At 52.6% G+C, this 26,677-nt stretch overlaps 1 protein-coding gene across 2 annotated transcripts in view; it reads left to right on the top strand.

The window, feature by feature from the left end:
• Window positions 1-10,772: 10,772 nt before the first annotated feature.
• ACLY (ATP citrate lyase) overlaps window positions 10,773-26,677 on the top strand; it is a gene marked incomplete at both ends in the record, with an annotated part of 30,143 nt that continues 14,238 nt past the window's right edge. Inside the window, 15 exons of one of the 2 annotated variants that reach the window (XM_084239291.1) lie at window positions 10,773-10,931; window positions 12,021-12,143; window positions 13,214-13,276; window positions 13,671-13,861; window positions 14,282-14,361; window positions 15,404-15,534; window positions 16,274-16,392; window positions 17,237-17,373; window positions 17,985-18,046; window positions 18,652-18,769; window positions 20,495-20,649; window positions 21,278-21,368; window positions 22,347-22,376; window positions 24,856-24,997; window positions 25,306-25,474. In XM_084239291.1, the coding sequence (XP_084095417.1) occupies window positions 10,773-10,931; window positions 12,021-12,143; window positions 13,214-13,276; window positions 13,671-13,861; window positions 14,282-14,361; window positions 15,404-15,534; window positions 16,274-16,392; window positions 17,237-17,373; window positions 17,985-18,046; window positions 18,652-18,769; window positions 20,495-20,649; window positions 21,278-21,368; window positions 22,347-22,376; window positions 24,856-24,997; window positions 25,306-25,474 (1,770 nt within the window). The remainder of the gene's footprint in view (window positions 10,932-12,020; window positions 12,144-13,213; window positions 13,277-13,670; window positions 13,862-14,281; window positions 14,362-15,403; window positions 15,535-16,273; window positions 16,393-17,236; window positions 17,374-17,984; window positions 18,047-18,651; window positions 18,770-20,494; window positions 20,650-21,277; window positions 21,369-22,346; window positions 22,377-24,855; window positions 24,998-25,305; window positions 25,475-26,677) is intronic. The other variant, XM_084239292.1, reaches the window with a different exon arrangement.

The following is a 26,677-nucleotide window of genomic DNA, read 5'->3' as shown; positions in this document are numbered from 1 at the left end:
GGCTTGCCTGGCTTTCTTCTTCATTCACTCGCAGTCCCTCCCTCCAAATAAAGGTGGATGAGGTTCTTCTAGGTCCCAACAAATACCTTGTCTTTACTGCATTTAAAATGTCAACTCCTGGACCTCCCAGGTGGCGCAAGGAGTGAAGTGTCAGCACTAGGAGGCTGCCCACAGCCACTGCAGCAGGAGTTCGAGCCCTGGCCGGGGACCTGGCCCACACGGTGTTCTGTTTCTCACTCTGTCTCTAGTGAATCCTCTCACCCCCACACCTCTGGCCTGTACCCCAATTCTTGTATGCATAAATAAATAAATCTTTAAAAAATAAAAAAAGAATGTCAACACCCAAAGCTAAGGGGATTGTGACCTGCACAAAGGCAAAGCCCTTAACCTTGTATTTCCAGAATTCAAGTGTCTGGCATGTAGTAAGAGTTAAATAAGTCATTGTGAAAGTTTAAATACAAAAAACATGGCCTTAACTACATTCACATTACACACAAATGTGTGCTTGTAAAACTGGGGAAATTTAAATAAGATCAATGGATTGTATCAGTGTTAGTTTTCTGGTTGGTCTATCATCCTAAAGTTGCCCCCACACACACACCCACACACACAATTGGGGGAAACTAGGTGAAGGGTACATGATTTCTCTTTGTATTATTTCTTACAGCTCACATCAATCTATGGTTATCTCAAACTTTTTTTTTTTTTTTTTTTGCTTAGAAGAACTGGGATGTAGGCCAGAGGTGTGGGGGGTGAGAGGATTCACCAGACAGAATGGAGAGCAGAACAGGTAGATCTATTGAAACACACTGTTAAGGGGAGTAGCAGGTGAGACAGGAGAGGTCTGCTGTGCCATAGGTGGGTTAGCTCCTTAGCAGGGGATCTCACTTAGATCTGAACTCACTTAGAAGTTAAAGCTCTCGGAGAAGATGGCCTCCATCCCCTGGCAAGCTGCTTGTTGGCATAACTTCTCTTTATTTTATGCATAGTCGAACACCATCTCCCCTGATAAAGTGTAAGCTATACACAGGGGTGAGCATCTTTCTTTCCTTCACTGTTGTTGCCCCAGCGCCCTGGCACATTGCAGGTATTCATCAAGTCTGTATAGAATGCACACGTATAAAATGAAAGAAGAACCTCCCTGGTGGCACAAGGGGTTGAGACGCAACCTATGAACCTATGAAAGAGTCCGCAGCCTCTGCAGCATGAGTTGCTCCCGGGCCAGCCAGGGAGCATCCCACATGGCGCAGCAGACCTCTCCTGACTCGCTGCTCCTCCCCCCAGCAGTGAGTTTCAGTCAGTCTGCCTGTTCTGTTCCCCACTCTGTCTCTGGTGAATCCTCTCACCCCCCACACCTCTGGTCTGTACCCAGTTCTTGTATAGATAAATAAATAAATAAATCTTTAAAAAAAAAAAAAAAGACTGTGCTCAGAAAACATCTACAGACAACATCTGGGACTGGAATATATGAAAAAAAGAATCAAAGTCTTAATTTTGAGTTGCAATCTTAATTGAGTTGAAGTAAAAGGAAAGACCATATGCATAACTGTATCAAGATTTGATATACATTTCATCCCTACAAATGGCCATTAATGCTGGAAAAGATTACCAAAAGGACAAAAAGATACTACACTAAAGTATTGTCTGAGTTTATTTATCATAACACAAGTAGAACCAGGTTCTAGGGAAATCTGGCAGTCTCCTGAAAGTCTTCTGCTCAACTCCCTCGAAGGGAGTTGACAAATTGGCCTGTCCTGTCACCTGTTTTTTTTGTCTGACTTTAAGGTGATGTTTACATTTTTAGATGGCTGGAGAAAAAAATCAAAAGAATTCATGAGATATGAACTATGAGTTTTAAGAAATCATGTTAAATCATCATGAGAAATCATCAACCAGACTCTAGCTTCTCCAGGAATATTATACAGAATGATTTTAAATAGGCATTAAACAGGTATTCTCTCAAGTGAGTTAAAATCCATTTTATTTCTAAACAAACCTATGTGACATGTTTTTTTCCCCCTTAAAAATAATGCCTCTATTCCAAATAAACCAAGGTCAAAATAAACAGAGCCCAGGATGACTTCAGTTTCATTTGTCTGACTGGTATTGTGTAGATGAAAAGCAGCAGGCAGTTATGATGACACATGATAGAGCCAAAGTAATTGCCAAATTTGTCAGCATTTTCTCATTTCTAAACCCTCCTTAAAGAAAACTATGTACAGGGTCACACTGTCCAGCAGGGCAACCATACTATCCGGATTCATGATTTTACTAATGAAAAACTGGTTATTTTTGAAATTAGCAAGAATGATTTGTTTGGCAGCATCTGTCCTAAAAAGTTTTACTCTTTCTAGTCTCTGTTCTTCAAGTTTGCTGTTAATTGAGTTCAGATGATTTTTGATACACATCTTGTAGGCTTCTTGCAAAGCTAGCTTCCTGCAAGTGATGGCTCATGTCAGTATCAACACTAGTAGTTACTGTGCTTTTGGGACCTTCAGTGGAGGCATTTCTACCAGTGAGGAGTCATCAGTGATGGTCTCTGTCCTCCTAACTATCTTCCCTTCCAACTGCAGGTACAGCCCATCCAACTGGATCTTGTATCTGTCAGAGAACTAATCATCCTAGCTGCTGAGGTCCTGCTGTAGCTAATCATGATGGCAGCTGGACTCACTTGGAGGGATGGTGAGGGGGTACAGGGTGGCACTGGGGCAGAGCAGGGGGTGATAGTGGTAGGGGTTAGGTAGCAGGTTGCTAAAAACTAAACTCTTAAGACTGGTGTCAGGGTAGAAACTTTGGCCCAGAGGGAGCCTGGCAACTTTTATTTATACACCATGACCTCTGCTTCTGCCTGCCCTTGAAAGATTCCGTAACACAGAACATGGTAGTGAGAGGCAAGAGGCAAAAATAATAAACTCAGTCAGAGATAAAGTTAAGTATGTCAAGTAAAAGTCAAGGGTAAGTGATCTGTATATGGGGGGAGCTGTGCAGATGCTATCTTAGGACAGGAAGTAGCAAACTGCCTTTCTAAGGGAAGGCTTCCTGCAAGAGGAGGGAATTTCACAGGAACACACCTGGTAGGAGGTGGCAGCTGCAGTTTTTAAGACAGGGTGAGAGTAGAGTCTGGGTTGACTCTGGGGAGAGCCCAGCAGGAGCTGGTTGGTCTGGTTGCAGAATCTTTTCTAAGCACATATGCTGGCTCTGACCACACCTCCCTGGAGGGCTTCTTTGGCACAAACAGGCACATGGGTCCTTGGCATCAACTGGAGACTGGTTCAGTGTTGGCAGAAAATGAGTGTCAAAGGAATGAGAAGTCCTCTGGTTCTTCGCAGGCTGGGTCATGATGGGCCTCTGTTGTAAGCCCCTGTCTCTGGCTGCTGCAAGGAGAGACGTGGGTTTAGAACTACACACTCAGGTAAGACCCTTCTGGCTATATCACCCCTTCCCCCCCAACCTTTCCCCTATAATTTCTTTCATTCATATGTACATTGCAGTGTTTATCCAGTCATGAATACAGCAAGAGCCTAACGTGTACCTAGCTCCCCACTTGGCACTGGGGATGCCAAAATAAATAAACAAGGTCACTTCTTGTCTTGAAGCGTTCACAGTTAGGTGAGGGAGACACATGACACATGATTTTCTTTCCTTTCTCACCTGCCATAAGTTGTAGTGGACAAGACAAAGGATGTGGCAAAAAGCAAAAGAGTTTGTTTTTTTTTTTTAAAGATTTATTTATTTATTTATTTATACAAGCACTGGGTGCAGTCAGGAGATCTTTTTTTTTTTTTTTTAATAGAGGCATGCTTTATTTATTTGTTTGCTGGTTTGTTTGTTTGTTTTGTTTATACATGCACTGGGTATAGTCAGAAGCGCAGGAGGGTGAGAGAATTCACCAGAGCCAGAGCGGGGAGCAGAGCAGGCAGACTGACGAAATACACTGCTGAGGGGAGCAGTGGGCATGGCAGAAGAGGTCTGTCGAGCCATGTGGGACCCTCGCGCAGCTGGGAATCGAACCGGCGCTGCAGAGGCTGTGGGCAGCTGGGCAGCTGGGCAGCTTCGCAGCCCAGCACTCAACCGCTGCACCACCAGGGGAGGCCCAAGTGAAAGAGTTTTTTTTAAATCAGGGAACAGAAAAATGAGAAGTGGGACCCAGATTGATTAATTTGGGGCAAAGGAGCTTCAGTGGGGGCAGAATGGATTTAAAAGGGTATTAAAGAACGAGAGAGCATTCCCTGTGGAGGTTGGAGCTGGGGATCTGGACCACAGAGAGAACCAAAAAACCTCACTGATTGGCTTATGGATCCTCTGGCCAGCACCTCTCCTGGCCAGCACCTCTCCTCCCTTGGTTCCTGGATAGTTACTTTCTTGTTATCCCTGCCCAGGACTTGTCTAACATAGTCCCAGCAAAAACCTACATGGAGGATTTAATCAATCATCATATTTGTTGAGCATTTACTATTTACCAAACCCTGTACAAAGTGCTGGAGATACAGTGAAGGAAACAAAGATTTCTATGTATATTTCGCAAGTATATTGGACAGATAAATTGAAAGAAAATGAATTGCTGGGGCAAAAGGCATGTGCATTTAATATATATATTTTTAAATCACTATTGCCACATTAACCTATAAGAGTTTGTTAGTTTATATTCCATGTGGATGCCTGTTTCTGGGTGAGTGTGTCTTTCTAACTAGAGGGATAGTTGCTGCACAAATGATTCCTCATTACCACAATCTCCTCTAGCCCACAAAGACCCTGAGTTGCAGACCCCAAGTCCAGAAATGGAGTACCTTCATGGGAGATGTTTTTTTCACATATGGCGAGGTGATCCTTCTCCCAGATTCCTGCTCTTTGGGGGATTCTTGGAAGGGCTGGAGCTCGATTCCTATAGGGGTGGAAGACTCCCTAGAATAGAGCAGAGAGACGGTGAGAGAATATGTGAGGGAAGGGACCAGGAAATGACCTCACTAGAAATCACTTAATTCAGGTATAGATCCCAAGTTTAGCTGCCCCGCTCATGTCCAAAAATGGATCTGGGGAGAAAGACTTGGGGGATTTTGTTAGCAAGAATGATGCAACACTGTTGCACTGTCAGTATGACCTGCAGTGCTTGGCAGGGGCTCCGGCATACAGATAACCTGCACAGTGGGATGACCCCTTCACCTGAGCTGCCTGGCACATGATTTTCCCTGGAGCTGGATAGCTGTTAGGGTCAGGGAGCAGCTCCTGCGCCTTCAGGAGTAAAGCATAGCTCCAGAACGTGATTACGAAATATATGTCCTGGCGCCCAGGACTGTCTAATTTCAAATACTCTCCCCCCAAAATTCATACCACCTGTCATCCTAGTTTCTCGTTTGGAAAATGTAATGTCTCACAGGTAATGGAGAAGGGGGGACAGGGCAGTTCATTAATCCAGTGTTTAAATGTGGGATTGGCTGGGGCGAGCAGGAGACTGGAAGCGACCCAGCCAAGTGCTAGAATCTCCTGTTGAATTCTCAGCTCCGCGCGGAGGTGAGCAGAGTGGGACAGAAGGTGCTATGAGTGGCACTCTCCTAGCCCTACCTGTTCGCCCTGTCTCCTGCCCTAACCCACACTGGGAAGTCTGGGACTGAACTGGGCTGGAGAGGGTTGTCCCCACGCAAATTGAAAACCTGCCGGGCGCGGCTGCTTAAAAAACGGGTCTAAGCAACTGGGTTTTCGGTCTGGCCGATTTCAGGCGTCCAGAATGCGGACGTCAGTTGCTCCCATGGAGAAAGGGCAAACGACTCCAGGTCCCTAAACTGCGCTACAAGCAGCTCCCCCAACCCCTATCCTGCCCAACCCCCCCATCCAGTGGCGGTCGGCCCAGCCCTTCGGCGATCAGGCCACGGCCCCCAGCCCCGTACATTCTCCTCCCAGCGTCGCCCCGCCCATCTCCCCACCCGAGGCCACGCCCCCGCTCCACCCCCGCCCCGTCGGCTCCGGAAAGGCGGCGCCGGTCCGCGGGCTGGAACGTACTCCCCAGTGGGACTACAAGTCCCAGCAGCCCCCGGGTCCCGCCTCCGTGGGCGGGGCTACGCCGAGCAGCGAATTGGGAGGAGCCCTGGCCCTCAGGCTAGGGAACGCGTGTGACCAATCGCGGGGCCGCTCGCGCCGTGAGCCGATAGGGGCGGGGAGAAGCCCGCCGGGGCCCGGACAAAAGCCGGATTCCGGGCGCTGCCGGAGGCTGGAGCGCGCCGGAGAGTGGGTGGCGTCGGGTCAGGCCCTGTGGCGGGACCGCGGCGCTCGGACTTTCGCGGAGAGGTGAGTGGAGGGCGACGGCTTTCCCGGGAGGGGCGCCACCTACCCGGGGCGCTTCCTGCGCGCCTCCTTCAACCCGGAACCGCCTCTCGGCGCCGGCTCGGCTCGGCTCGGCTCGGCGCGCGCCGCCTGCACCTGCTCGGAAGTTTCGGGGCTGGGGGCGGCCGTCGCCCCGGACCCCGGCGGGCGGCCGCGCGCCGACCCCAGCACGCGCCGCCAGTGCCCGGAGTTTGCGCACGGCGTGGGGCCGCCTCTGCTGCTCTTCCCGCCGCCAGCTGCATTTGCCCCATTCTGGCGCCCCTCGCCCCGCCCGGGCCGGCCGCCGGGCTCGGTCGGGCCACCTCTGGCCCCCACCCGGCTTGGCCCACCGGATGCGGGGTACGGGAAGTAGAGTGCGGGGCCTCTCCCCGGCGCTCACCCCGGGCCCCTCCTCAAGCACCCAGGCCCTTTCTCGTAGTTCTGTGAGAAGCCGGCTGCACCCCGCGCCCAGGAGGAGGGAGCGAGCCGGGCGCGGCGCCGCCACGGGCCTCGCGGGGCGGGGTGGCTCTGGGAGCCCGAGGCCTGGCCTCGCCGAGAGGACCTAGTCGTGGAGCCGTCCCGCGAGAAAGACCCTCCTCGAGCTGGAGGTGCCGTCGGGCCCAGATTCTCAGCGACAGATGGTCGGGGTGCCAGTCTCCATGCCCAGCCCTGGCGCTAACGCCGAGCCTGAGGCAAGGTCCTCAAGGGGCCGGAGGATGTCCTCCTGTGTGGCCTGGCAGAGGGCCAGCCCCAGCGTCTGCTGCCCTCTCCAACCTTGGCAGATACTGGGCAGTTCCAAGGAGTTCTGCCTTTCGGGGGTCACCGGCAGTCTCCCTGGGGAGAGGACTTTGGAGAGGGAGGCAGAGAGCAGTGCACAGCACATCGCATCTCTCTCCACTTTTTGATGTTAGTGTTTCAGTTGCTTAGTTCCATGGATTTCTGAAAAGTTGGGTGAGGGACAGCTAAAGACCCCGACTGCCCAAAAGAGCCTCCTAAACAGCTAGGGGGGCAGTGATGGGAAATGCTCTGCAACACTAGGCAGCTGATGTCTCCACTCCCATTTTAACATTATGCTTGCTGCACTGGGGACACTCAGAAAATTCTGTCCCTGTCCTTTACTCCAGGGATTGCCTGTCCTCTCAAAAAACTGAATTCTGCAATACTAACCTTAAAATGAGTGCTCTTTGCCCTTCCCAGAGACAGACCCTAAGTAGCATCCCCAGTGATTCCTCCCCACTGGCTGAGTCCCAGGGGTAAAGTCTTAGGAAATAGACTCCTTTCATTCAGCCTTCCCTGTGGGCTGCTTCTGTCCTCAGTGGCAGCTGTGGATGAACTCAATCCTGGATCACTTACTCTGTCTGTAGAAAAGATCCCATTCAGCTTATAAGTTCCCTCCCTTTTGCGGTGTGGGGTGCGGGGGGGTGGGGTGTGATCAAGCCCACACACTCACTTATGTATTTTTCAGGTTCCTTGGCATTATTTCCCCTAAATACACATTTATACATTTACCTGTTACTAGGTAACAATTCTAGGAACCCCAAAGAGGATTCCCCCCCCACCCGACACCCCGGGTCTTAGCTCTGCCCTGAAACCATCTATCATCAGTTTGACAGTGCAGTCAGTTCCCTGGGAGGCAGCCTAAGACTTTGGGAGGCCTCCCCAGTCCCAGATTGGTGTACACCTTAAATGCCATTGTCGCTACGCTTCTGTTTTTAACTGGTGGTCTGTGGACCATATACAGTTTCAAGTCAGCATTTTGAAATGATAACATTTCATCATTGGGTATGTGCACATTTTTCTGGGCTTTTCTTCAGGTGCTAAAAAAGCCCACCTCAAATAGATTAAGTCACTGTCCTAGAGAGATTTCAAGACTTGTTGAACCGTTGGTTCGACTTGTAATTTATCTCCCCTGAGTCCACTCCCTGGGTTTGTGAACCTTCATAACCTGCATTGGTGAATGTGACTCTTTCCTTGCTTTTACTTTGTCACATGGACTCTTTCTTGGCCTTGAGAGGACCTGAGCCATCCAAGCCAAAGTGTTCTGGTGGCAAATCTGTTTTGGTAAACGGACAGTTTCATCTCCCTGCTGTGTCTTCTCCCCCATCCTCTTTCTGAGGACCCTGTGGAGATGGGCTCTTGGGACTCAAGAAAATTGTGATTTTTTAGCTGCAGGCGGTCCCTATTCTCACCTTTGTCCTTTCCAAAGTTGGGTCTTTATCTATTTGGGGAGGTGCCAGATTTGTGGATTATTGTTCTGGGATATCCTTTGGACTTCCCTCTGCTAGAGAGACTTCGCTGACAGCTCCATCCTCCTGAGTTTGTGATCACTGGCTTCTGATGGGTCTGAGCTGTTCAGAGTGGTCAGTGGTTGTCCCCTCCTTTCTCAGAGGGATGTGCCATCTGTTGCACTCTGTTTGGGGGGGCGGTGGTGAGGAGAGGTGTATCCATCTGATTTCAGGACCAGTTTTTCTGGTCTGAGTCAAGGAGGTTGAGAAATGGAGCTAGAGTGGGTGGGGGGGTGGAGGGCTGTGGGGCATTGGGGATGGTTGAGGCCTCTGCTTTGGAAATTCAGAAGGGACTGGAAATCATGCCAGGGGAAGGGACCATCACCTTTGAGCCCCTTCCCAGCTACCACACTTTGGGCCAGACACCAGACTGAATGTGCCTATTGTGCTGAGCTGGGGACTAGCTGGGAGGCAAAGGGAGCCAGCCAAGCCAGGATTAGAACCTGAAGCCTCAGCCTGGCCAATTGGGAGGGAAGTGCAGCAGGGCCCCTGGAACGTTTGCCTTCTGCATGCTGGGAATGAAGACCAACCTTCCTGTACCTTCCAGCAACTCCCAAACTCTGCCTGCCTTTATTTACTCTTTTTTTTTTTAATTTTTTTTGCATGTTTTTATTTATTTGTTTGTTTGTTTTGTTTATACATGCACTGGGTACAGTCAGAAGCGCGGGAGGGTGAGAGAATTCACCAGAGCCAGAGCGGGGAGCAGAGCAGGCAGAAGGACCGAAGTACACTGCTGAGGGGAGCAGCGGGCGGCAGGAGAGGTCTGCGCGCCTTGTTGGACCCTCCTCCAGTGGCCGGGGAGCAGCCGGGGATCGAACCGGCGCCGCAGAGGCCGCGGGCAGCTTCGCAACCCAGCGCTCAACCGCTGCGCCACCGGGGAGGCCCCCTTTATTTACTCTTGACTTTTTTCCTCCAGCCAATTCAACACCTTCAGTTCTGGATCTTTGTGGGAGAGGTCAGAGTGACTTTTCCTGAGCTGGCTAAGCTCTTGGCATGAGACTTGACTTGGTTTCTTTTTCCTCCCCTTCCTCCTGTTCCTCTCCAAGCTTGCTCCTATCACTACCCCGGAGAGAATGGGTGTGTCAGGGCAAAGAAGTAGGGAGGGAAGATGAAGAACTTGTCATCAGAGATCTTTTTCTGTGAGGTGAAAACCATGGCCTGGTCTTTTCTCTTGGGCTGAAGTGTGGGGTTTTCTGCGGACCAGGAATAAGAGGGTGTGGCTACAAGTCTTGGTCCCCCTGCTTATTCATTAGGCTCTTAGGCAAGTTCTCTTAACATGTTTGAGCTGTTATTCTTTATCTAAAACAGCGCTATGATTCTCCAGGTACCTCCCAGGGAGTTTCTATGTGCGTGTGACCAAGATGTCTACTGAGGACATAGATGTCTACCTCCTGCCCCAGCTCTGACTCAGTTAGAAGTGACCAGTACAGGGTGGCCCCAGAGAGGTCCCTGTTTTGCTCCAAGTTAGCTGCTGGGTGACTCAGCAGGGCGGGTGGGATGACTGAAGGTCAGTTTCCCCACCCTGTGTCTGCTGTGAATGTAACGGCGGGGGGGGGGGGGCGTGTTGTGTAGTATAGCATCCCAAGAGAAATGTGCGTTGATATGATTCTTCCTCTTTGCTATGGGGGGGGGGTGGAGTTGATCCTTCTCAAGGCTAAGAAACGCTGGTCTGGACCTCATCTTGGTGGGGTGTGTAAAGGTGAAGTGGCTGGGTGTAAAGGTGAAATGGCTGGGTCTGGATGTGGGGGAGACAGAACCTGTAGGGGAAGCAAAGCCGGCATCACCCAGTTGCAGCTGTGCTCCCACAGATCGCAGAATCAGAGGGTCTTTTCATGTCTGTGCCCACATCAGGTTGGGTCACATCACTGGTATTACTGGGCTCCCCATCCAGCTGCCTTTTGTTCCAGGATGAATGTGGTCATGGGTGAGCTAGTTTGCCTGAGGGAGTGGAGACGGGGCTGAGGCCAAGGGGGGTGGGAAATGCCATTTTGTTTTTTTCCCAAATCTTTCCTCTTTCATCATTTCCTGATCCTCCTCTTCTGCCATGGAAAGTGCTGTGTGTTTGATATCTGTTTTATTGTCTGCGGGCAACTGGGTGTGGGTGCTCTCTGCTGGAGGAAGTCGTACCCCCATTCCCTGTCCTTTCTGACTAGTTCCTTTTACCCAGCAGCTGAAACAGGTCCCTCTGCAGCCATGTCGGCCAAGGCAATTTCGGAGCAGACGGGCAAAGAACTCCTTTACAAGTACATCTGTACCACCTCGGCCATCCAGAACCGGTTCAAGTATGCCCGGGTCACTCCTGACACAGACTGGGGCCGCCTGCTGCAGGACCACCCCTGGCTGCTTAGTCAGGTGAGCCCGCCTCTCCTTGGGCCCTGCTCAGGGGCTGGAGAAGAGAAAGCCACCTGTTTGTCGGAGATGTCCAAGCAGGTCATGGAATGGCAGACTGCCTGCCTCAGTGGGCAGCGTGCTGTGCACTGAGCAGGGTTCTGTGTTCGCTTTCGGGTACCTCATGTTGAGGGGCACACACAGAGCCTGGGCTTGGCTCGGCAAAACAGAGCCCACATCACAGCTCCCTATTCAGCCGTGGGGCCTGGGGCAGGTCCTTTCACCCAAGTTACAGCTTCCTCTGTCAGCTGGCTAGACCACTCATCCTGCGAGCTCTGAGAGCAGCAGTGATGTCCGGGGAGCATTTCAGGTGCTGCCTGGCACTTGGTTCTCCCCAGAGGAGCATACCAAGAATGTGTCAGGTCCGCGAGGGAGTATGACATTGTACTTGGGGTGGGGTGCTGTCTGGAAAAGAGGCTCTCTTCAGATTCCCACAGGGATGTTGTTGGGAAGGTGCTGGGGAGATTCCTTTGGCAGGGCCCAGAGGGCAGGGCGGGGACCAGTGGTGGTGGTTCCAGGGGTGTGAATTTTCTCCTGCTGTGAGGCAGCTGCAGCCACAGCTGCCTGAGGAGGTAGTGAACTTCTTGGCAAGGAGTGTGCGCTAGTGGCTCGGTGCTGTTTGTTGGGCTTCTAGATACAATTCGAGCACAGGGGCGGGGTTGACCAGACAGATAATCGTCTTAGGTTCTTTGTCACCCCGGGGTGCTCTCTCTTCTTCCTTTGGGAACACAGGTGCTGGTCCTTCTTCTAAGGAGTTTACCATTTTACGAAGCTGAGATACCTGATAGGGAAGGTGGGGGGCCCGTGTTCATTCAGCAGTTACTCACCTAGGGCCTGCTCCGTGCCAGGCCTATGCTGGGCACAGGTGGCTCCAAATTCCTGGTTGTCAAGAAAAAATACAGGCTGGAATAGGTGAGGGAAACTTCCGAGAGCTGACCCTGGAAAGTGTGGAGAGGTGGGTTTGCTTTGCGAACGGGGTGGGCCAGAAGCCGCACACGCGGTCCTGTGCTTGTTGCCCAGACTATCACCTCTTGCTCTTTCCCCTCGTTCCAGAGCTTGGTGGTCAAGCCAGACCAACTGATCAAACGACGTGGAAAGCTGGGCCTAGTTGGGGTCAACCTCACTCTGGATGGCGTTAAGTCCTGGCTCAAGCCGCGACTGGGACAGGAGGCCACAGTGAGTCTGGGTATAGGGTCGGGTGGATGTACTATGGCAACAGAAGCAAATGTGGTCCCCTCCAGATCACTGCTACAACTGATGAGACTGCAACCTGGGCACGGTAGAAGTCCTGCAGAACTGCCGGGCACCAGGACCATTCCTGGCTCCTTATAGGAATGGCGAGATGTTTCTGTAATGACAGGCTAGGGGTGGGACTGAGGCTCATTCTGGAAACTCCTTTTCAGTTTCTAAAAAGGGTCTGGTGGCTTGCCATTTGAATCACTGGGGGCAGCGGGAGTTTGACCTTCAAGCTTCCAGGCCCTTAGAGAGAAGACAGCAGGACTGGAGGCTGAGCAGTGTCCCCAGGGAGGTCCTCATGCTCTCCCCTCAGCTGGCTGTTAGGAGGGGGTGCCAGGGATGTCTGGAGCAGCAGGAGCAGCTCATTACCTCTGATGGATGCTGTCTGGTCCCTGACTCAGCAATGACGTCAGCAGGCAGGAGTAGGGGGGGCTTCAGAACATGCTGGGGTGAGGGCTGTCTCTCCTCGGCTGTCACCAGGGACCCACTCAAACTGATTAGCTCTGCAGGCCTGTTGTCCTCAGCCAGGAAAATCTGGAAAAGTTTTCCCTGTCAAGCTACGACTCCTCCTTCCCCCACTCCCCTGCCCCACTCACGTCCTCAGACTAGAGCTCTGAGCCCTGGCATGGCCTGCATTTGTCTCAGCTCTTTAAATTGATGCGGCTGCAGGTGGGGGAATGTGCTTTTGGGGTGTGCTTTTGGAATGTGCTTTTGGGGTGGAGCAATGTAGCAGCTCATTTATCACCCTCCAGAGGAGGCAGGAAAAGCATACTCAAGGTTAGCACTTGCTGAAGTGTGCTTGGCACAGGATAACCAGGTGGAAGAGGGGACCTCGTGATGACTTCTTTGGCTTAGGACTCTGTGATCCTTTGCCCTGGTTTCTGGAAAAATCTCTGCCAGGTGTTGTGGGTCCCACCTTTGGGTCCCACCTTTGATGGAGGGAGCAGAGGGTGACAATTCCCTTGCCCTGGAGAGTAAGCCAAGATTTTTCTCCTTCAATCTCTCTGTAGGTTGGGAAGGCCAGAGGCTTCCTCAAGAACTTTCTGATTGAACCCTTCGTGCCCCACAGTCAGGTATGTATGAGGTGGCACCAAGCACTTTGTCAAGCCTCGAATAATGAGAGGAAAAACCATGGCTCGGGAGCCCAGAGGTGACAGAAGGGCCTAGTTTGCAGCAGGGAGGAATCAGGGCTGGCAACAGGGGACTTCTGGGCTGAGAAAGAATTAGGCGGGACCCCCTCACCCAGATTTGGTCACACTGGCTCAGTCTGGACTATCTGCCAGTAAATCAGTGACCTCTTCTCCCCGTTAGCCCCCAAGGACAATGATGAACACCCCCACCCTCACCCCCACCCTGGGGAATGTTTGCTACCGGCTTTTAGAAATGAGACCCCAGGGGTAGGGCCCCTCTCTGGCCAGGGTTGGCCTCGTAGTCCCACTCACTGCATGTGCTGTCTTCACCTACAAGGCGGAGGAGTTCTACGTTTGCATCTATGCTACGCGAGAAGGGGACTATGTCCTGTTCCACCATGAGGGGGGTGTGGATGTGGGCGACGTGGATGCCAAAGCCCAGAAACTGCCGGTCGGTGTGGATGAGAAGCTGAATCCTGAGGACATCAAGAAACGCCTGTTGGTCCACGCCCCTGCAGACAAGAAAGAGTTGAGTGAAAGGGAGGGCAGGGGGTCGCAGCGGGGAAGGCTTTGGGAACAGCTCAGAGAGTGGAGCGGCTGCCTTCCCATCTGGACACCTCAGCATTGGGGTGGGAGGTGGGGCGCACACTGTGGGCACAGCCCCTCCCCTTTCCATGGAGGGGGGTGTAGACTGAGACGGAGTATGCCGTCAGCATCCCTCACCTCCTTGCCCCTGTCTGTTTGCTGCCTCCTCTGGCTCTGTGTCTGACAGCTCCTTTCCGTCTCACTGGCTGAAGAGTGATGTCTTGGGAGCAGGGTTTGCAGAGGAGAGCGAGGGATCAGCAGGTCCAGTGTCGGGAAGTGGAGCTGAGCTGTCAGTAGCCATGAGAGATTGCTGTGGGGGTGCTGCTCAGCCTGCTCCCTGATGGACTGTCTCTCCCCCTCTAGAATCCTGGCCAGTTTTATCTCCGGCCTCTTCAATTTCTATGAAGATCTGTACTTCACCTACCTCGAGATCAACCCCCTTGGTAACCTGCTCTGCTGGGGTGGGATGGGTCAGGGCCAGTTATTACAATTATAACCTTGGCCTTGACCTTCAGAGGGAGTACAGACAGGTGTGTGTGTGCACAAACTCACTGAGGTGGGCTCCTGAGTTTTCAGAAACCGTGATTATCCCTCTTTTTTTAGCCATTGCCATCTTCCTCCGGTTAATTTGTCCTGTGACAGGGAAGTCCGGTTTCGATCTGTGTGCTCTGTGGCTGTTCCTCCAGAAACTGGCTGTTTCTGCACCTGCCCAAGCCTCCAGACCCTTTCCTCTCAGTCCCTTTTGTGGCCCTACCACTCCCTCCCCAAGTTGGTCAGTCATTGACTGCCCTCTGCCCCCAAGGCTGGGAAGGCCTTGGTCCAAGATCTCAGGTTGTGACGGAGGAGGCAGGTGGCGGGAGCCAGCTCTGCCAGGGCTCCTCGGGACAAAGTCCTGATTCCAGGTTCCAGCTGGGGATGCAGCTCCTCTAATGGACCAGATGGCTCGGTGCTGACTTAATTAACTAAATGGCCCTGGGGGAAGGGAAGATGGACTTGCAGTAAATGAATCCTGCTGGCTGGGGGCCTAGTGTACCCCACGGCTTCCACTTTCCCCGATACCAGGGCTGCCCAGAGCTAGACCCCAGGGACCCCAGTTGTGTACACGTAAGGGGTTCTGAGGGCAACCTCTACCTTAAACCTGTCATTCTTAATGGCGGGGCATGGTTGGTGAGTGGTTAGATATTTAAGAAATGTTGCATGGCAGTTTATAAAAATGTTTAAAAATTGCTGTGGCAACAAGAACAGACTTCCCTGTCATATTACCTATGGGTCAGGGAGGGGGAAACTGGTCTTACAGGATTTGTTTTACTTTATGGGGGGAAATCTGTGTCTCTATGTGGGCCATTCTGTTTTTTTGGCAGCTAGGGCGTGGTTGGGCCTGGGAGGCACCCATGGAGTGGTATCTGGGGGAGTCTGTGGAGGGTTTTGGAGGTGCTGGTCTCCTCTGCCTGGGGCTGGTGTCTGATGTCTCTACTGTTTTCACAGTCGTGACCAAAGATGGCGTCTATGTCCTTGACTTGGCCGCCAAGGTGGATGCCACTGCTGACTACATCTGCAAAGTGAAGTGGGGCGACATAGAATTCCCTCCCCCCTTTGGGCGGGAGGCTTATCCAGAGGTAATGCTCGCCTGGGGAGGAGATGGAGATTGTGGGGGGGAGGGAGGAGGGGGGTGACTAATCTTTGGCCTCCCTTGTGGGCTATATATTTGGCAAGGAAAGGAAGACCAAGAACCATTTAATTTTCTTAAAACCCCAAAGGGGGTAGGGGTGGGAAGCAGCCAAGCCTCTGAATCCCAGCCAGGAATCCTTTTAGACTTCTCTCTCAATCAGCCACCCTGGGCTTTTAACTTGATTTGTTGTTTCTCGATAATTCTAAGTGGCTCCCCCTAATCCTGTCAGGAAGGTATTTCTCACAGCCACTTGCTGAGAATTTTAATTGCTCCTTCCCACCCCATGCTCTGAGAGGTCCACGTGGCAGGATCAAACTTTGGGTGATGTCACCCAGGCGGGGTGGGAGAGAGTTGTGTGATGAGCTGAGGAGCTAAGTACACAGGTGCTGGATGGGGACCTGGGTAGAAACAGTGACAGCAGAGTGACACAACAAGGCTTGGGACTTGGGCCAAAGATTAAAGGCGGAGAAAGAAGAGTTGAGAAGTTTGTCCCCAGGCAGTCACTATGGCCGTGGGTGGTTTGGTGCTTAGTCCCAGACATGGGGGCCCTACCCAGCCCCTTCTCTCTCAATGTATCAGGGCAACTGAGGATCACTTTGTGTGTCTGTAGGAAGCGGGGGGAGCTGGGATCTGGTACCTGGTGAAGGGGGTTGCTCCCAGGCCCACCTGTTGCCATCTGTTCCTAGGAAGCCTACATTGCAGACCTGGATGCTAAAAGTGGGGCAAGCCTGAAGCTGACCTTGTTGAATCCCAAGGGGAGGATCTGGACCATGGTGGCTGGAGGCGGTGCCTCTGTTGTGTACAGGTGACTGTGGGGGCTACTGAAGGGACTGCAGCCAGGTCCATCCGGCATCCACAGGCATGGGGTCTGGATCAAGTTGCCTCTCCTTGGGGGAAGTGGGTGGGTCTCTAGTTTCTCCCCTTGCAAAGTAAGGACTCATGGGGTGTCTCCAAAGGGTGTGTGGGGCTCTGGTGAAGGCCTGCCCTACACAGTCTCCTACACCTACACCTCCTTGTGTGCTTCAAAAGGAAGTATTTATATTAGCTTTAATTCTTAAAATTGGTAGCATGTGCTCCATGCAAAGGTACAACAAAGACAGAGAAACCACAAAGTATACATCGCTGGCCGTGTCCTGTCCCCTCCCACCTCTGGGTCCTTGCACATTGCTGTGTGTCCTGACAGGGTCTGTTCATGCTTTTCACACTTTATAGAAACATCAGGGTCATATTCTACACCCTTCACAGTAATGGCGGGTTTGTTTATTTCCAGTTCCAGCACAGTAGACACACACCCGCTGCCAGCCTGTAGCTGGGCGCCTTCTCTCTGTGGGCGCCTGCACTCGTCCCTCGGCTGCAGTTTTGCTTCTCTCGGGCAGCCTGGCAGGGACTCTTGATGTGTGTTTTTTCTTTGTGTCGTGAAGGTCACCTTGTTCATCCCACCTCCATCTCGGGGCTCCAGGACCCACTTAAGTCCACGGTGGCCTTGAGGTCTGACCTTCAAGGTGGACTTGAGGGCCCGAGGGCCAAGAGGTTGGATCTGTTCGCTGACTTCTGGTGTCAGGGGCATCTGTGTGTCCTCCCAGGCACCAGACTGCCACCCTCTGCCACTGGTGTAGGAGCCAGCACTCACTCCCATGTTTCCCTGGCAGTGATACCATCTGCGATCTGGGGGGTGTCCATGAGCTGGCCAACTATGGGGAGTACTCGGGTGCCCCCAGCGAGCAGCAGACCTATGACTACGCCAAAACGATTCTCTCCCTCATGACCCGTGAGAAGCACCCAGATGGTAAGGCACATCCGACATGCCTGGCATGGCTCGGCCTGCCCAGTGGGACATGCTTGGGGCGAGGAGGCACCAGGATTGTGGTTGGGGCCAGGCCCCCGGGCCTAGAGCAAGTCATTTTGCTTCTGGACTCAGTTTCCCTGGCTGCATAGTGGCAATGGCAGTGTCCGTCACTGCCCTAAGAGGTTAGGAGCCCTGCAGTAGCTCCTACTGTTTTGGCTCTTAACTCAGGTCTTAGTGACCCACTTCTATACTTGCTGCCCAGGCAGTGCACTTGGCAGCCTCTGCAATGCTTTGTGACCACACATCCCAATTTCCCTTGCTTTGAGTCAGATAGGGAGAAATTCCCACCAGACATACCCAGAAACCAAGCTAGACCGGATTCCAGCTAGGGGTGATGTGAGTCTGGGTTTGGGTGACCACCTGCTTGGTGGTGTGGGCAACGGTAGGTGGAACTGATAGGCTGGTAGATGCTCCCCGTCTCTGCACAGGGACCTCCTAACAGTTGGGGGTGGGGGACCCTCAGGAGAGAGCTCCCTGCCTTAGATTTCTGCTCAGGTGCTCAAGTCTGCCTTTCTAAGCCTTTTTTGACTTCTCTCATATTCCAAACCCAGGCAAGATCCTCATCATCGGAGGCAGCATTGCAAACTTCACTAATGTGGCCGCCACATTTAAGGTACCCAGCCTCAATGGATTGTGTAGTTTCTGGGGAACATGGGCTGGAGGGAGCAGGAAAGAGAGGTTTCCACAAGCAAGGTCTGAGGCAGAAGCAAGTTCCCATGAGTTTTCCAGGCCTGGTAGGGACTCTTGTCCCAGAGCCCCATATTAGGGTGCAAAGATATGGGATTAGGTCTGGATCTGTAGTTGTGTGACTCTGGACAAATAGCCGTCTCCTTGGGGCCATCCTTTCCCCATCTGAAGTGTGGGGAAAAGGGGAATTTCTTCCTTCCTGCCTTTCAGGACCAACCCTCAAGGTTCCGGCTCCACCGACCTTCATTTTTACCACTTGAGTATAATACTCGCGGGGGCTCTGCCGCTCCTCTTGTCTTTTGTCTCAGTCTTCAGCATCACAAGGGGTGGTGTTTCCTAGACCGCTGGGTTGCTTGAGCACCGTCCAGTCTGCACGCAGAAACTTGTGGGAAATTGTGAACTCGGGGCTGTCTTGCTTTGTGAGCAGTCCCTGTTCTGTGCACCTGGTGCCTGTATTTATCATTTGTTATCACCCATGATTTATGGTGCTTTTATTTTTAACCACACGCCTATTCTCCCTTTGTGCTACAGGGCATTGTGAGAGCTATTCGAGATTACCAGGGCCCCTTGAAGGAGCATGAGGTCACCATCTTTGTCCGAAGAGGTGGCCCCAACTACCAGGAGGGCTTGCGGGTGATGGGAGAAGTTGGTAAGATGGGGACCTTTTCTCTCCCTCCCACCCTGAGTATCTATGGCCTGCCTGCTTAGGTTTCCTGAAAGAAAGCTGGTCCCTCAACCCTCCAGGCCTTGCGCCCCTCCCTGGAGGTGTGGCTTGCTTCTTCTCAGCTCTCTGCTCTCCACCGCAGAGCACCTGTCCATACTGCCTCAACCCCAGAATGGGCAGTGAAGCACTCACTGAGCTGTTCGTCTAGCAAATATTTGCCTAGTCACTGCATGCGTGGGGCACTGTGCTGAGCCTTGGGGTTACAGCTTCACATTTGACAGACAGCACACACTTCTACCATTGGGGATTTTGGCTGTGATGTCAGCTAGTACCTTGAAGGATGACAAACAAGGAAAAGGGATAAGTGTGCACAGGAGGGGACAGGCTCAGTTTTACACAGGATGATCAGAGAATGCTTTACTGAAAGGTGACGTTTGGGCAGAAACTTCTAGGAGAGGGGGCATCTACAGAACAAGAGGCCTGAGACCACAGGCCCGGGGCAGGGAGCGAGGGGCAGATGTGTGGCACTGCTGGAGGTCCTGGGAGCGCTGACAGTGACCTGGGCTGCTGCTGCTAGAAGATTCTACAGGAATAACACAGTGTGGCTTAGAGCTGAAGGGTTATTTTGGGTGCTGGTGGAGAGTGGACCGAAAGGCAGCCGCGTCAGGCTGACCAGTGGGGGCCTGGAGGTCAGGGGACAAAGGGATGGGAGAGGGCCACCCCTCGTTGAGATGAGGGATGAGAGGGTGTGGCATCCACTGTGGTTTCCTTATGTGTTTTGAGCGTCTCATGCAGGTCCATGAACCTCCAAGAAGTTGGGAATCATGTCTCTTCACTCAGGACTAAGGCAGGGTCTTTCTAGATTGACTAGATTGAACCTGAACTTTGTGGCCAGCAGCTCTGGTCATGAGAGCAGCTGTGTGTGGAGCAGGGATTCATGTGACCTGTCAGAGGGGTGACAGACATGAGATGCTCTCGCTCAGGGAGACTGGAGAGCCCCAAGAACCTTTTCATCTCCCATCTTCCTATAGCTGGCAGCTATGGCAACTACTAAACCTGCCTAAATCACTTGAGTGGCACCAAGCCCTGGCTCTCCCCTAAAGCTGAGCACCTGATGTGGGCCTGGCCTTCAGGGCAGCGCAGCGAATGTCACTCAGGCATGGTCCAGACATTAAACTCAGCAGCTGCTGAGCAAGTAACTGGCTAGCGAGCAAGATGCTGTCAGGTGGGGGTCCACACGGTGAGGCCGGCGCGGTGGGGCGGAGCAGCATGGCTGTCAGCAGAGTCAGGGAAAGCCTTTCTGGGAAGGTGTTCTTTGGACTGAGAGCCGCTGGTGAGGGCTCCGTGCAGAGAGAGGATCAGGATCAGAGCCCTGAGGGACCAGAGCCCTGGGGGACAAGCCTGGGGGATGCCAAGTTCTGGGGGATAGAGACCAGGCAGGAGGGCGAGGCCGTGGGGAGTCAGGAAGCAGATTGTCGTTTGTGGCCACTTGGCAGTGTCAATAGGGCTGTTGCTTGCACTTTGTAGCAACAGGTGGTCTTAACAAAGATCCATGGGTGTTGCAATACACCAGCTGACTTGTCCTGGGTAATTGGTCTTGCCCAGAAAGTGCCAGACATCAGGCAGGGCTCTCACATGGCCTTTGCAGAGTCACGGCCTTGGGCACTTTTTGGAAAACTTGAATGACGGTTCCTTTTCCCTCCTTCCCAGGGAAGACCACGGGGATCCCCATCCATGTCTTTGGCACCGAGACTCACATGACGGCCATTGTGGGCATGGCCCTGGGCCACCGGCCCATCCCCAATCAACCACCCACGGCAGCCCACACTGCAAACTTCCTTCTCAACGCCAGTGGGAGCACATCGGTAGGTGCCAGCCTTGCTCCGCCTCAAAGGTGCCATACCATCGTTCCTGCCCCTTCCCACCCCACTTAGGACATCAGGGAAATAGAGGGGGGAAGGTCATACTTGGAGTTTTAAAGTCAGATCTGGGGCCTCCCCAGTGGCGCAAGGGGTTAAGCCTCAGCACTGTGAAGCTATGGCAAACCACTGCAGCATGAGTTCAATCCCCAGCCAGAGAGCCATCCCACATGGTGCAGCAGACCTCTCATGTCTCGCCCGCTGCTCCCCTCAGCAGTGTATTTCAGTACATCTGCCTGTTCTGCTCCCCACTGTCACTGGTGAATCTTCTCCCCCCACCCCCCTGCACCTCTGGCCTATACCCCAGCTCTTGTATGCATAAATAAATAAAATAAATCTTTAAAAATAAATAAATAAAGTCAGATCTAAATCCACATGTGCCAGGGTAGGGACTTGGGCCGGTGTGGTATCTGCTCAGAGCCTCAGCGGCTCCCCTGGGACAAGGGGACTAGACTTCTTCCTGTCTCAGAAGGTGGTAGGAGTAGCACTTTTGAAAGCACCTGATTTCTCTGGGGCCTTAAAGGACCAGTGGCTTTTCTCTGGCCACTCAGACTCTCTCCATATCCCACCCCAGACTCCGGCCCCCAGCAGGACAGCGTCTTTTTCTGAATCCAGGGTCGATGAGGTGGCACCTGCAAAGAAGGCCAAGCCTGCTATGCCACAAGGTAACTCCAGCAGTTTCGGGTCCTCCCCACCCCTTTCCTTTTCCAGGCCAGCAGAGGTGCAGTTTGGGCTTTGTTCTGAGTGGTGTGAGGGATGGGGTCAGGGTATGAAGATGCTGTGACTTGAGTCCCCCCACAGGCTCTCTAGGCTGTGTCTAGGTGACCTCACTGCTCCTCTTCTCCTTCACCCCACTCCTGCCTTTGGAGGCAGAGTGAGCTGGGCAGGGAGGCTATGGAGGAGACGGAGCTACGAAACACCATGAGGTGGGAAGAGGTCCCAGAGCTCCAGCGTGGGAGTTGCCACACATCCTCATCTTCCTGGGGGTCTTGCAGGACAGTCCCTCTTGGAGCCCAGTATAAAAACAAAAGCCCATCTGTACTTTGCCTCTTTTGTCTCTTGGTCCTCTGAGCCTTGCCTGCCAGCCCTTGCGACCAGCATTAGGTAGCAGGTGTTAGTTCAGCGCTGGGCTGGTGTGGCCTGGTATGGACAGAGCCTGCTTAAGGCATTTTGTGAAATAGCAACCCTGGCTCCAGGCACCTGAGATTGGAAAGCAGTGCCCTGCAAGCCCCAAATCAGCAGCTTTGTCCACAGCACGGAGTGACAGGTCCACGCTCCACTCTGGCCTGATTATCTTACTGTGCTTCGTGGGGACAAAATGGATTGGCGTGGAGAGAGGAGGGATGGGCCACCTGTCCTTCCAGAGGGCCTGGGGGAGACATTGGTGTCCCATCAAGACTTGGTGCTCCTCCTGTCCTTCTCCTGCCCCCTCTGGCCCGTTGCCCTCTCTCACTTCCCCTCCGCTGACTGGCGCTTTGCCCTCTTCTCTTGGCAACACTCCTGCCTACTGTGGAATAGATGAGAGGAGGTGTGGGCGTCGCCCTAGAAGGCTGGTCCATGGGGCCCTTCCCCGTACCCACCCTCTCGTTCCAAAACCTCCCGTCAGTGGGTCACTCAGTTGCCTTGGTCATTTTCTTTGACAGATTCAGTCCCAAGCCCAAGAGCCCTGCAAGGTAGGATGCCCCCGCCCCAGTCCACGTGTGGCTTTGTTCCCGGTTAGTTTGAACGTGTGCTTTGTTTTCCCTCCCTGGTGGGTTACACTGTTGTCTGGGAAATTTTCTGTCCCTGCCTCCATGTGACCTGCCCCCAAGTCCTAGTCTTTGCTTTCCCTTCCCACCCCTGCTTAGTTTGTGCCACCACTTAGCACCCCTCCAGCCAGGCTGCTGTGGACTTTGTACTTGGGAGGGTAGCTTAGAGTGCAGAGGCTAAAGCACAGCCCGGGAGAGTGGAGTGGTGCAGGGGGGAGAGAAGGGGGACATAGAAACTGAAAAGGGTGTGTTGGAGCTCAGTGGGCGAGGAGAGCAGCCTCCTGTCACCCCCATTCTCCTGTGTCTTCCTTGTCTGCCTTTTCCCGCCTCAGCCTCATTACTGCTGACTTCACCCCGCGGCTCCCAGTACCTGGAACAAGTTTAGATGTCTCTGGGGTTTGGGTGGCAGACAGGAAAGAGAGAGAGAGAGATCCAGAAGGGTTAACCTCCAGAAGGCACCTGGGCTTTGTGTAGTGTCTAAGGGGCCTGTTTCCAGTGCATGTCCTCTGTGCAAGCTCACTCAGCCACACAGTTACCTAGAGATGGAGTCAGACAGGTTCTCTGTTCAAAGCATCCAGACTTCCATTTAGTGTGTTGGTATTCACAGCTGTGAGTGATTTCACCCCAGGGGAAGGGGAATCTTCTGATGATGTCTTTGACCCTTTACCAAGAGGAGGGGAAGGAGTAACTAGGGGATGCAGCCCTCAGACAGGCTCCCTTTCAAGCCTTACCTTTTCTCCCTCTGGCAAGTTCATTGTTAACCTAAAAGACCAGACCTGAGACTCGGCCTTATGGAGAGATGGGGTGGACTCTATTCTCAGCTCTTCCGCCCCCTGGAAGAGAGCTGTGGCAGTGGCTTATTCTTCCTGTCAATCCCTGAGCTGTGCTGAGAAGTGGGGGACGGGATGCGCCAGCTGAGGAGGAGCCTGGTGTGGGAGTGCCTGTTTCCTGTAGGAGGAGTGCTCTCTGGGCCTCCCTGCTGCTGGGGGTGCTGAGGCTCTCCCCCTAAAGCTTTGCTGTCTCTGTGAGCCCTCTGCCCCTTTCCCTTCTGTGCTGGAGGTGCAGGTGGGTCTGCAGATTCCAGGTGACTTCTGTGGGCTCTCGGTGGGCAGATGCACGCATGTGCACATGTGCACACTCTGCCTTGACCGTAGGCTCCTCCAGGAGTGGGAGTGGCTGAGCCACACTGGGTTATGTCTGTCTGCCTGAGTTCCATGATTGCAGTACAGCTTAAGTTAGTACATAACCCTGGCTCTGATGCTATGTGACCCAGGACCCTTGTCATTTATCACCTCAGAGCTGCTATTTCCTGGAATTGGGAGGGGAGGGAACTGGATTAGGTGCCTTCCCTGTACTGTTTCTCATGTCTTAGCCAAACCCAGATAGGTCTGGGTGACAGTAAATTCCAGGATTTGCAACATCAGCTTTCTGTCGTGAGAAGCTTACCTCGATGATGGAAGAGGCGCCGCTGTGCAGGGATGAGAATCTTCCAGGTCCTAGGAAAGTAAGCTCTTAAGTCAGATCTTGAGGAGCTTGGTCATCCAAGCCTGTGCTAATGCAGTAGGTTAATACCAGATGTCACTGAGCTTGGGGCATTGTTCTCCCTGGGGGAGCTGGGAACCCCCCAGGTCCTCTCCTCCAATGAGATTTACAGGGAACTGGAAGGTCAGATCACCCATCTGCAGGGTGCTGAGGGCCTTTCCCTTCAAACTGAGCAGTTCTTGATCCTTTCCTTAGCTTCTTGTTCCTTTCTTTTGTCCCTTACCTCTTTGCTGCCCGGGGAGAGCTCATCTAAGAACATTCTGAGCAGGAAAGTGCCACCTGGTAGAGGGAGAAGACTGGGGGTTAGAAATAGGCTTCTAACCTCAGTTACAGGTGAGCCCTCCACTGACCTAGAATTGTGAGAATGCAGATCCTCACCCGAGCTGGTTTCTGTCCAGATTGCAGTGATAAGGATTGTTGGAGAGTTGTTGAAAGTAGCCACCAACATCAGAAGAGTTAAACATTTTTTCCCGGAGACTGTAAAAATGTTTTCTCCAGGCCTCATTTGCATATAAGCCTGCGGCTGGTTTCACCTCCTGTGCGGTGGGGCAGGTCCTGGAGGGCCAGGTCCTGTGGGCCCATTCTCTGCATGGGGAGTCCTTTCTCTGTTCACTGCTGAGCTGTGTCCTAGCCAGGCAAGGCCTCCTAGCTGTTTTTGTTCTTTCTGTCACCTTTTCCCAGAAGAAATCGAGGCATCTCTTCTCTAAGCATTCAGAGTTCCATCTTCTTGAGGTCCCTTGGTGGTTTTGATGAGCCACCTTCCCTGGACGTGGGGCAGGGAGGAACCCGGCAGGAAGTCTCTGCCCCTGTGTCTCCCAGGGGTGTGCATTCTGGGTGCACTCGCTCTGTCTCTGCCCACCAGGGAAGAGTGCCACGCTCTTCAGCCGCCACACCAAGGCCATCGTGTGGGGCATGCAGACCCGCGCCGTGCAGGGCATGCTGGACTTTGACTACGTCTGCTCTCGAGATGAGCCTTCAGTGGCTGCCATGGTCTACCCTTTCACGTGAGTAGCACCATGATGATGGACGCCGGAGATGCCTGATGAGTCTCCTCCTCGGTGGTCGCCTTTCTCACTAAGAGAACTTAGGGACCAGCTAGATTATCCACTTTGCTGAGGAAGCATCTGCCTAGCCCAGACTGGGGTGATCTCTAGTCCTGGGGATGGTGGGGTGGTGGTGGTCTTCTCCCCCTCCCCCAAGGTGGAAGCTTTTGAGGGCACCACCTCCTACATGAAACGCCTGCCCTCGGGTTCCTCCTCCCCAACCCTGACAGGCAGGGAGTGTCCCTGACCCTCCTTTGTGCCTCTCACAGTGGAGACCACAAGCAGAAGTTTTACTGGGGCCACAAGGAGATCCTGATCCCTGTCTTCAAGAACATGGCTGACGCCATGAAGAAACACCCAGAGGTAGACGTGCTCATCAACTTCGCCTCTCTCCGCTCTGCCTATGACAGTACCATCGAGACTATGACTTTCGCACAGGTAGATCCCTAGACTGGGGTAGGGGTTGGAGGGAATGGGATAGGCAGGGAAAGTTCCTGAATGGTATCCGTCATCACTGCCACCTGGGACAAAGGGCTGGGACTTGGGACTGACCAGCGGTTTGGGTGAATATGGTTGGAGACACTTGATCTTCAGAGGCAGGGTGGAAACAGGCCTGGTGTGCTGGGCAGGGCTGCTTCCCTGGCCTGACACAGGATCTGTCCAGAGTCCTCCGTCCTGCTGATATTTGAGTACATCCTTTTCCACACCTTTTTCTGGATTGGAACAAAGGAATCATTTTATATAACTTTTATAATCCATTTCTATATCCGTAAGTGCTCGTTGGCAACATTATTGTTCTTTTATGCCTTGTGATAAACCCTCCAGATGAATGTCCTCATTCATTTCCCCTATAAATATCAGGAAGTCAGATCGCTTCTTCAGGATGTGCAAATTTGGAAACCTTTGACCCCTCTTGCCCGGGCTCTACACACATCACATTGATGTACACACCTATCCATAATTTACCTATTTCCTTGTATGCTTTGCCACCACTGGCTGTTCGGACTTTTAAAACATGTAAAACGTATCATAGGCATTGTATTTCTTAAAAATTTGCATATCTTTGATTATTAACTAAGGTGAACTTTTATAAAGATTGATTTATTTATGCATACAAGAACCGGGGTGTACGCCAGAGGTGGGGGTGGTGGTGAGAGGATTCACCAGGGAAAGAGTGGGGAGCAGGACAGGCGGACCTACTGAAATACACTGCTGAGGGGAGCAGGCTGGCGAGACCAGAAAGGTCTGCTGCGCCATGTGGGTCAGCTCCTTGGCCCGGGGATCAAACTCAGGCTGCAGGCGATAGCTTGATAGAGCTGAGACTTTAACCCCTGTGCCACCAGGGAGGCCTAGGGTAAAATTTTAAAAACATGCAATGGTCATTAGTATTTCTGTCACCTGTCCTCTCCCCGCCCTCCTTTTTTGAGGCATTGTGTTTTTGTTACTGATTTGTAAGAGCCTTATAGATTTAAGATATTGATTCTCCTGTTCAGAATTATTGTCTGTTCCCAGGCTGTCTCAGTTTAGTTTATGACTGGAGAACATTTACTTGCTTTGATAGCTAGATGAAGCAAAAACAAAAGCATACCCACTAAAATTGTGCTGCTTTTCAAGTCTAGAGCAGAGGTTGGCAAACTACAG

This window comes from Talpa europaea, assembly GCF_964194135.1.
Source record: "Talpa europaea genome assembly, chromosome: 7".
Taxonomy (NCBI): domain Eukaryota; kingdom Metazoa; phylum Chordata; class Mammalia; order Eulipotyphla; family Talpidae; genus Talpa; species Talpa europaea.
Note: the sequence above shows the minus strand (reverse complement) of the source record. Positions and strands in the feature narration are given on the sequence as shown.